The sequence below is a fragment of the Callionymus lyra genome, chromosome 5, assembly GCF_982586985.1.
Source record: "Callionymus lyra chromosome 5, fCalLyr1.hap1.1, whole genome shotgun sequence".
NCBI classification, from domain to species: Eukaryota; Metazoa; Chordata; class Actinopteri; order Syngnathiformes; family Callionymidae; genus Callionymus; species Callionymus lyra.
The window spans coordinates 17,886,808-17,898,115 of record NC_141822.1 but is presented as its reverse complement, the minus strand read 5'-3'; the positions used below and the strand labels follow the sequence as shown (position 1 = coordinate 17,898,115).

At 38.7% G+C, this 11,308-nt stretch overlaps 1 protein-coding gene across 1 annotated transcript; it reads left to right on the top strand.

Moving 5' to 3' along the window:
• Positions 1-232: 232 nt before the first annotated feature.
• On the top strand, positions 233-10,778 carry LOC148079636 (keratin, type I cytoskeletal 18). Its single transcript, XM_087792514.1, has 10 exons — positions 233-298; positions 1,935-2,201; positions 2,300-2,425; positions 2,596-2,678; positions 3,878-4,034; positions 5,950-6,114; positions 6,183-6,308; positions 8,099-8,316; positions 9,551-9,579; positions 10,415-10,778. Exons 2-10 carry the CDS (start codon positions 1,941-1,943, stop codon positions 10,528-10,530), a joined length of 1,281 nt encoding a protein of 426 aa, XP_087648640.1. The 5' UTR covers positions 233-298; positions 1,935-1,940; the 3' UTR covers positions 10,531-10,778.
• Positions 10,779-11,308: the final 530 nt, after the last annotated feature.

Below are 11,308 nucleotides of genomic sequence, written 5' to 3'. Positions count from 1 at the left end.
TATCCTATTGTTTCATTAAAAATTAAGTGACTTTACCAGTAATAATGTTCTTAAGCGTTACTATCATGAACAATATAGATGTTTTGTCTTTCAACTCTTGTATTCTGCTGCTTAAATAATTGATGAATGAAGTTTGGAAGATAGATCTCCAGCAGACAAAGCAGCCTCCCACCTTTACTCACACAAGCCCCTCCCTCTTCCTGTACACCTGAATAAAAGCTCACCTGTCACATCAGCGAGCAAACACCTCAATTGTGTATCAGATCCCTCCACGCTTTATTCTGAAGAAAAGATCCAGGTAAGACGATACATTTTATGTTTTTCCACTGAATTAAATGTTAACGGATGTTTATAAAAAAAAGACACTCCTTTATACAGAATCAAACTTGAGTAACTGAGTTTAAATGAAGAAATAATTCTTAATACTTGCAAACATCGAAAGATCGAACGTTTGAATAACTTCTGTCTAACAAAGTATCTCCTTGTGGGATTGGAATTCAGTCAAAAATATTTTCCCGATCATTTTCCCAAGCTCGATGGTTCATCAGAACAAGGAGCTTCTGTCTCTTGACGGCCTCTTTGTAGAGCTTTGGGAACGCGGTGGCCGGGATCAGGTGACGGTGACAGTGACGGATTGTCTATGAGCCACACATGCACACCTGCCGTGAAAACAAGGAGGAATTATTTGTGTTCATTCTGTCCTTTTCCTTATTTTCTGACAGACAGAAGTCTGGTTCTGTTAAGTGTTCTGCCCAATATTTGTCACAATAAGTTATTCAATATCCACCTGGATTCATGCTGTGAGTTCAACCTGAATGATCAAAAACACAGGAAAAGATGGGAAAATCCCATTCAGGATGCAGTATATATATTTTATATATATTAAAGCGGCGTTACGTAACATTTTGACCTTTTTATTGAACATTTTTACATTTAGTGTAATAATCGTTTTGAGCATTTGAGCTCATTTCTTTACAATTTCAAATCAACGGCCCGTGTGAACACCAAAGGGCTTTATAGCAGTGTGTTAGAGATGGCGTTTGCACTCATTTCCATAATAGCTAGACTATTTAGTAAGTAAGTAATTTATATTACTTTTTAGTAAGTTTACAGAAAGAGAAGACGGAAAGACGGACCCAACAAAATGTATATTTTAATTTTTAAAGTGGTGCTTGGGTTTTCATGACATTGTAATTACACTGTTTAAGCACTGGGGGAGCCAGAAACACATATATTAAATATTGTAGTAGTGCTTTAATTCGTTTGATTATGAGTTCTTTACATACAAGAAGCTATAAAAGGACTGTAGCTCGGTCATTTTTCACTACACATTTATCTTCACTACAATATATATTAACTGAATGAATTAAAAACCATTTTAATATATTTACAATTTATAACTCGATTAGTTATCTTGAGCTTGAAATCAGTTACAGTTTACAGTTTATTTGATCATGAGCCTGCGTTCCTATTTTTTTTTTCAGGCTCCTCTTGAATACATATTTTTTTTATTATCATAGTAATAGATTTTTAAGTGTGACCTCAGCTTCTGAAAGCGCCTCTCCTTCGACCCCCTGGTTTGAGCTGCAGTCATTTACATTTTGATTTAATACTGAGCCGAGCGCGGAGGAACCAAGACGGACACGCTGAAGTGTCCGTGACCACAAAGTCAGTCATCTTCCGGATGCAAATGTAGGAGTAGAATCGCCACTCGAACGCTGTAAACCAATTCAAAAGAGCTCCTTTCATCATGGCTGATATTGGACCTCCTCGTGCTTCCATTAACGTCTCGGCAGATGCTATAAAACACTTTCGTTCAAGAGCCTGATAAGAGCTTTTATGTATCCAGATCTCACAGCACACTTGTTTTTACATTACAGCATGTCAAACTTGTATCCTCAAATCTGTGATTTTTGTCCTCCACCTCCCGTCAGACCACCATGACCTCCAGCATGTCCCTGAGGGGTTACTCCATGAGCCGACAGCCGTCCTTCTCCAGCCGTTCCCTGATGGACACGAGCCGTCGCTCCAGAGCGTCGGTTTCCTTCTCGGCGGCGAGTCCTCTCTCCCGAGCCGCCTCCATCGGCCAAGATCTCAACGGCTCCGCGAACATGCAGCTCAACGGCCTGCACGGCAGCAGCGCCAACGACAAGGAGGCCATGCAGAGTCTGAACAACCGTCTGGCCAACTACCTGGACAAGGTGAGACCACGTCAAAAAACACAGAAGCGTTCTGTTGGAGGAGATGAATGCGTCTTTGTGAAGCTGCACATGTGGTTTAATGAACCTTTTGTCTATAGGTGCGGTCACTGGAGCGTTCCAACGCTGACCTGGAGATGAAAATCAAACAGTGTATGATCAACCGGATCCCCAAAGGTCACGATCTTGACTCTATGATGGCTCAGGCGCACGCTGTAGAACAAGAGGTACTCATAGAACCAGGACACACTTGAATGTTCTCAGTTTACCTCCTGAACAATGAGGGTTTTCATTAAGAACTGGTCTCTGAACATCCGTGTGTGACCATCATTTTTCCAGCACAGATGATAAAGTGTGTCCACTGTTGTAGTCTCACCGTGTTAATGTTTACCTCCAGGTGAGGAAGAGGACCTTGGAAAATGCTCGACTCATGCTGGAGATCGATAACGCTAAATTAGCCGCCGATGACTTCAGAATCAAGTGAGTGACAAATGATTGAATTACCCTTTAACCAGATGCTTCCTGCTCACCGGAGAATTTCATCAGCGGTTCTGTTTTAGCCACACTCCTGTTGCAACATAAAAATGCCCTGGTACAATATTCATCAATAAACAAAGACATTTCCTATTAACTAATACTTATTTTGAAACGTATTATTCCTCAAATTAATCCATATAATCCTTTATATTTTAAATAAACTTGTATATATTTATGAATTGCAGAAGAAATTCCAGAAAACAAACTATATGTTTTATTGACACATACATTTTTATCTTTGATTGATCAACCAGGAAAGGAAAGACTGAAAAACTGAAATATAATTAAATTACTACCAAACCAATACAGATGGATTGGAAGCAACTGTGCTGCGTTCAAGATCAGCTTAAAAATACTTTTTTAAATTAAACGGTTATTTGTTTACTTTTATTCTTTTGTCAGGTTTATTGTAGCGCCCCCTTGTGATGGGTGGTGCATTATTTATTGCAGTTCAGCACAACATGTTGTGAGAAAAACGTACTGAACAAATTCATATTTTTCTAATTCTTAAGTCAAATAATAATGGCAGAGAGAAGTTTGGAAGCATGGGGGCTGAAACTTTGTCACATTATGGTGTGGTCACAATGCCACATCACCCTTTTGTTGTCTCTGGGTCAAAGTGACCCAGTGGCCACTGCATAAGTATTTATGGAAGCCAGGGAGAACACAAAGGGATACCTCAAACACACTTGTTTTCAACCACCGGGTCACCTTGACCCTGAGATAACACCAGGGTTAAAATTCCCACGTTTTTCTTTTAGTTGAGTAGATGTATTTATACTTTGTCCGTCCTATGTCTTGAGCTTTTAGAGTTTTAAATTTGTAGGTATTTCTAAATGTATATTGCTTTTGATTGTTCAAGCACCTTGTGACCCTGGTCTAGAAATGCACTTTACAAATAACTATTACTTACTTACTTGAGTCCTTTCTTAGACTTCCACCTTCCAAGTTCAACAGTTTCCACTTCATTTGTTGAGCGTTAAAACAGTGTCTAAGATGGAAAAACATCAAGATGTATTTTTCTTTATTTAAGTCAGGAAAAAATAATATCTACATTTTGAAAAACTCTGCTTTATAACTGAAGCAGCGAAAGAAGCTCTGTGGCTTCCTAACTTACAAACTTGTGGTCCTGATGTTGGAAGGTGGGAGACGGAGCTGGTCATGTGTCAGTCCGTGGAGAGGGACTGTGTCGCTCTGAAAAAAGCCAAGACGGAGCACGAGCAGATCATCGCCTCCCTGAGAGGAGACCTGGACAGCCTGAAGGAGGAACTGTACTTCCTGAGGAAGAACCACGAGGAGGTACGCCGACGTTCTCTCTGCTCTACCGTCACAGTCGCCTCATGTTGCCATGGAAATGAAAAGTCGAAACACGCAAAACACCAGAAGTAATATATTGTTTACATACTTAAATAAGCAGAAATGTATTTAACTGGTTATGACAAACTGTGAGAAACTTTACCCTCTCATACCCTTGAATCCAACAGTTACCTCCGTCTTTATTTCCTCACCAGTTCACACATTCCTTCTCAACTAACATTCCGTCCCAGTTTGAATGTTGTTCACACTCTTGCACAACAAGTGCTCCGCTATGAAGCTGACCTAATTTAACGGTCTCCGGGGTCTTTTTTACCTCGGGAGAGTTGTGGGGTTTCGACTCTGGTTACCGCAGACCAGCAGATTGAGTTTCTTAAACCCGCTGTTTGGGTGCACTCAGATGATCAGCACAAGCGAGATAAACTTACCGTTCTACTAATGGAAGCCTCCTCTGAGTCGACAGCCAAAAGGTCACACGGCTGAATAGACCCTCTACTGTGGTTAAACCCTCGAGCAGTTGAGTTACACTAATGTTTTATGCACATGTTCTGTCCGTAGCTTTAAGAATAAACTTAAATATGCCATATTATTATATAGTCGTGCACAAGAGGCAGAGGGTAGAAATAGATCCTGGTGTGTCTTCCTGTGTGGCTGTCATACGAGGACGTAATGTGAGTCCAGTTGCATCAAAAATTAATGGAAATTGTCTAAATAATAAAGTTCTTTAGCTCCTTGTAGATTATAAAACTGGACGTATCCAAGACCGTGTGGTGAATGAACACCCGTTTAGAACTGAAACACCAAATGCACATCAATTATTAACAATCATTTGTCAGTGTGCTCGCCAGCCCACTGTTGTTATTGCTCGCGCCTCTTTTGGCACTTTTCACGCAAACAAAAAATACATTAAAACATGCGGCGAGATCTGACTCGCACTGCTACTATTTTTCTCACCAGAATATACATTCATGAAACGATAAATTTCCCATAAGGAATAAATGGGACAAGGTCAAAAACGTTTTTCAAACATCTCCTGTTCTGGCATATGTTTACGTGGAAACAACATTCCAACTTTAAAATGTAGATAAAAGTCCAAATTATCAACGTGTGGTTTGACTCTTTCGTAGCTTTCATAGTTTTTTCGTCACGGGTCAAAGCGCACAGCCCACCCTCGCGATTTCGCAGCGGGGAATTCTCTAGTTCTTGTTGAGCTGTAAAAAAGTTGAGGCACATGAAGAAAATTATTTTTAAATTACATGAAAATGTAGTAAATAGGCATCATCAATCATATTTAATAATAATGCTATTTTAATACATGGTCTTTAGCATAATTACCCACCATCACAAGACCATTGACATCCCTGTCAAGGAGATCATGTGACATAAACTCAAAGAAAAATAACTTGAAATTGAACCATTGAAATAATTGACATGGCTAACAGAGACTCAAACCTGCACAGCTGCCAGTGAAAGTGCTTGTTAGCTTTGCTTTACTAAAACCTTCATAACAACCCTAAAACAATGCAGAATCAATGATAATGACATGTTTTTGCTACAGTCTCACATAATTATTTTGTTGCTAGATGTAAATAACACTGCGTGTCTGCAGCAGCAGTAAGAAGCCATACAAGTGTATACAAAAATGACTTTATGAAACCAGATGAAACTCCAGCACATCAACATTTTCCACATTTCTCAAGAAAAGAGATAAAAAAAGGTCGGACAAACTGAACAAATGCACATATAATTATACAATCTTTGCTTCAAGCTGTCAAACCAAGAAAACAGACCAAACTAATCCCAGCAAGTTTCATCTGTGGCAGAAGATATTTAGTCTCAGAACCACTAAAATGTGTTAAATATATATTTCAACTGACCAATGAATCCCATTCTCAACCAGGAAATGGAGCAGATGAAGTCCCGCATCGCGAAGGACGAGGTGAACGTGGAGGTGGATTCTGCTCACGGCCCAGAACTCGGAGCCGTTCTGTCCGACCTGCGCTCTCAGTACGAGGGAATCGTGAAGAAGAACAAGGAGCACGCGGAGCAGTGGTATCAGAAGAAGGTGAGGTTTTGGGACGACGCGTCATGCAATACTGAAGTTTTAATGAGTGTGTGAGTGTGTTTGTGTAGTTGGACAACGTCCAGAACGAGGTGAGGGAGAACAACGAGGCTCTGAGATCATCTCAGGCAGAACTTACCGAGAGGCAGCGCTTCCTGCAGAACCTGGAGGTGGAGCTGGAGGGTCTGCACAAACAGGTGAGAGAAACTTGAACCAAATCAAGAGAGAACTCTGGTCAGACTTTACCTTTTAGATTTATTTTATTTTATTTGTTTTATTTGTTTTAATACTGTTCACCGTTGGTCCCAAACATTTTCTTCGCGCCTTGGACCAGTTTAATGTCAGTCACGGTCCCGACCTTCAGATTAAAACAGTAAAAATAAATCATATACAGTTTTTGTTTCATTTGAACTAGTTTTACAAGTATTTTTTCAAGTACATTTAACTGAAACAAGCATCTTGATGTGTCAAGAGTCACAGGCTAATGTTACTAAATATAATTAAAATAAAATAAAATAAAACGTCTTACAAGAAGACATAATCAATAGAAATTATATTAACTATTTGTATTTTTCAATGCGTCCTGGTAACAAAAGTCTCACTCATTTCACATTACACCAAACTCGAGGGCTTAGGGGCCAAATCTGGAGCCCAAGACATCCTACCTTATGTGGCCCTGCGGGGTGGTTGGTTCAAAATGAAGTAAAAATTAATTTAATTAATGTTCATGTTGATAAAGTGTAATACAAAGACGCCGATGTCAGATAAGGAACATCTCGTATCAATGTCAAAAATTATACAGAGACTCCCAATAACAGCACAAATGATGTTGAAGGAAAGGTATTTGCTTGGTGAGTGTTAAATGGAGGAGGACAAACACAGAGATGATTACGATATACTGAGCCTTCAAGAAATAAACAATAATATCACATTGAGTCTCATACTTACTGTTGTGGACATTTTGGTTAATATGCATTTTATTCAGGCCACAGTTAAGAATAGAAAATGTATCAATATTGTTCACAATAGAACAACAAAACAACATTAGAAAAACACTTAAAATGAACAAACTTAAATTTATACCTTGATTATTATTGAGGTTTTCTGTTATGTCAACAATGAGTCTGGTTCTGCTCAAGGTTTCTGCCTTCCAAAAGGACGTTTTTAATCGCCAACGCCACACTGTACTTTACTCATTATTGAGTTGCTGGGATGTGTTTTTCCTTTTTCCCACTATAGTCTTACTTCACCTGTAAAGTGTGTCGAGATAACGTTGTTATGATAAGACACTTTAAATAAAATTGAATTGAATTGAAATGATATTGAATTATTGTTGCATTCCAAGTATCTGACTCAACTGGGATTTTCCAATCGAGACATCCCCCAAACCACTTTTCTTCTTCTCTGTGGATAATAAGATTAAGTTTTGGATGAGAAAATAATCCTGAACATTCAAAGATGCTGCAGCTGCAGCGGTACAAAACAAATGAATCACAGTTGAGACTTCCTACAAAGAAGAGATTAGTTTTGGTCTTGGGCTGAATGAGGAAGTATTTGAGGAAGGATTTGTCAAGTGGATATACAGGAAGCGCAGACAGAGTCCTAGCTTTGTTCCGACTTTGACCCGGGTCACGTAACGTTCGCGTCCATGCCGCTGTTTCACATCGGAGTCTGGGAGGATCCCCTGTGTTTTTTGTGTCTCATAATCCAGCGTTGACAGTAAACAGACTCTGATAAAGTCAAGCAAGGACAAACCCCTTTCAGTGGCTCAATTAGGCAGGCTTGAGTTTCAGCCCGGTTCCTTCTAGATGCCCAGAACTTGTCACTCCCTCTGTGTTTGTTGCTGAAGATGTAGGAAGTCATTTTAGCATCAGGAGGGAGACTCCAGGTTTGATGTGTGTTGGCAGAGCATGAATAATGAATATGAATGAGTGAGAGAATAATTTGGCGCTGCATTTGTAATTCTAGCCGAATGTTTTGTCCTCAGATCTCGGCTCTGGAAGGGAACCTGGGCGATACAAATCACAAATACTCGTCCGAGATGGAGCGTCTGCAGGTGACGCTGAGCCAGATGGAGGACGATCTTTCTCAGCTCAGGCTGGAGCTGCAGCGCAACAAGACCGACTACGAGCAGCTGCTGCGCATCAAGCAGAACCTGGAGATGGAGATCGCAACCTACAGACGCCTGCTGGAGGGCGAGGAGGCGTAGGTTCTCCACACTCACAGTCCAATAACATCCTGGCACTCTGACACCCTTGTTATCCATCTTAAAAATAAACACTTATATTTATATTTATATTATTTAGTTTACAGCCTCAGGTGTCATAAATATCACAACTGCTTCAACTGTTGCATCATGGGATATGTAATATCTTTTTACTGGCTGTTATAAGGTGTTTGTTTTGGTCAAGTTTTAATGGATCTGAAAAGTATCTTTTTTTGTTGAATACTGCAAGTAATTCTATCATTGCAGTATCACTTAACTAGGTCATAGTGAGAAGGACATGTTTAATTGTTTCCTATTTGGGTTATTTTTCCTTGAAATACTTTCTAAATATCTTTTGTTTGTGGATTTACTCTGAACTTCCTTTTCAGAGGCTACATTAGAATGAATATTAGCAACAGACTACACAAGTAGAAGAAACTGGATCATACTTGATCATTTTTTTTTTTTAAATCAAATCAAATTAAAGCGTTTTCTACAATGTAGTTAAACAAGCTCAAAAAAAGGCACTTGTTTTAGTAAAAGAAAACAATTAAGCTTTTTTTTATACAGATATTAAAATGCCAGAAATTCCATCTTTAAACCCAAAGAAATTCCTTTAAACCACCGTCTAAAGGCCTTTGTGTGTCTGCAGCTCACAAATAATACTGCAGGTCAAACTGGAACCAAACTCCTGATTAAATCTATCACCAAGTCCTGGTGTGTTCCAGGTTTATGCCAGGGTCGGTCTCAGGTTTGCTTCCGGATATCTGTGCAGGCTTCAGTTGCATAAAGAGCTCAGCGACAGAGTGTTATTCACACTCCGTCGCAGGTATGGTTTTAGGGATTGTTCCTTGTCAGCTGTGTGGAAATCACTGAGGCTTGGGAAAAGAGTTGATCCGGCAGACACCGGCACGCCCTGTGAGATGTTGAAGAGGCTGTTCCGGCTGATCATGTGACACCTTGTTTTGACCCTTCGACAGTAAGAGGGTTTAGGAAGAGATGAATCATCAGATTCTTTGACTTTATGGAGATTGCTCTACTAAGGACAACGTTTAAAATGAGTATGTCAGTTCCTAGATAAAGGGTCGGATAAATGAGTACATGTTAGGGACCAGGTAGAAAACATGCTGAAATTACCAGTATTATGACTTCTTATTCTCCACTGACTTTTTCATTGTTAACACATTGTATTCAAGGAATAGAGCTCTGAATGATTTTTTTTCTCTTCCACAGAGTAAAGGAAATTATACCTCCTCCAAAAAGTAAGCACTGTGATTAAATGTTCAAAATGTGAAGTTTTTTTGTACAACTCATGAAGTGAAAAAACATGTTTTAATTAGGTTTAAAACTTCTTATAGTAGTCATAGTAATAGTTACACTCAAAATAGTTGAATAGCCACGCATACCAGAGTAGCAACTGAAAAGACACCGGAGACAAAAGACGATCTTTGCTCTTCACAAGAGGGTGAAACAAGACCAAGAAAGATGACACAGCGTTTTTTCCAAAAATCACCAAAAGAAAAAAAAAAAAAACTCTGCACTAACTTCAGCTTCTGAAGCAACATTCCTCGTATTATTGTTGCAACTCTGTTAATCCACGTGCAACAAACACCGCAAACAAGTTTCAGTCTGTGCCGGTGTTGTAACAAGTAGCAGGAGGGAGGAGACGGAACGATTTAGTTGTGAAGAAGTAAAGCGGTTTAAGAAAAGAACAAACGTTTGACTTGTATTTGGAGCCTGAGACCAAGACTTTTAAGACTAATTCTTTGACAGATAAAGAAAAAATGTTGAATAGACATGTGAACTCCTCACACAATATGCAGAACTATACAAATACGACTACAATCTTTAAGAAAAGTGGGTCGATGTATAAGAACCTGATGAAACGTTACAGACACTTTAAGGAAACTGATAACGAATCAGAATCAGAAAACCTTTATTAGTCCCGCGAGGGGAAATTCGGTTTAACAACAGCAAGAGAAATAAAAACACCCAGAAATAAAAACGAGAAAGAAAATCTAAATAGAATAAAAGATAAATCTGCGCTATATAATATATACACAATCATATTTACAACGTCATGTGTTTCTCTCTCAGGGGAGCCTGACGTCCGCACCAGGAAGATCGTGAAAGTCGTGACTCAGACGATGGTGAACGGGAAGGTCGTCGACGAATCCAGTGAAGTAGAGCAGATTGAAGAAATTAAAAAATAGAGGGAAATCTTGAAACCTTAAAAAAAAAGTACAAGAGTCTTGGAGCTGTTGGAGCTCAAGGATACACAGTCCTTAGCGTACTGTCAAGTTTTTTGATTACGGTAATAGTGCTGTATTTTAGCTGTAGAAAAACATTATCAGTAGAAATTATTAGATATATTTGACTTAGACCTTGTATGTATCTTAGCAGCGTGACGTTTACTTTGGTGTATAATTGTTGATTTTTTTTTCAATAAACATTTAAAAAGCCCTAACTTTATATGACCTTTATTGTGTATGTTAGTGAATTGTTGAACTGATATGAAATCCCATCAAGTAAAAATAAAAATAAATAAATTGTATTTTCAACTAGAATGAAAAAAGGTGACCATAAAAAAAAACTACCTGTAAATATGAGACAACATCATGATGATACGACTCGATAGATATTCTTTCATAATTGTATTGAAACAGTCATACATTAGATGTTTCATCACGCCTGCACTCTCCCTTGATCTCTCTCTTTTAATTTGATGATCGATTTGTGTTTCTCTTTATTTTCTTGCTAATTCAAATCTACTTGAGATACTTTTTTGTGACATTCTGTGAATATATTCATACATCTTAATATTTCTTAAACGTGTTCATAAGTCAATAATTGAATTCAGACTTTATTAGGGTAATGTGTCTTATTTGTTCTTTACAGAAATGATTATCCACTAGAACAAACATTTGGAACCACACAAATCTAATCCTCTACAAACATGGCCACGTTTGTAAAGACGTGCAGAAACCCGAG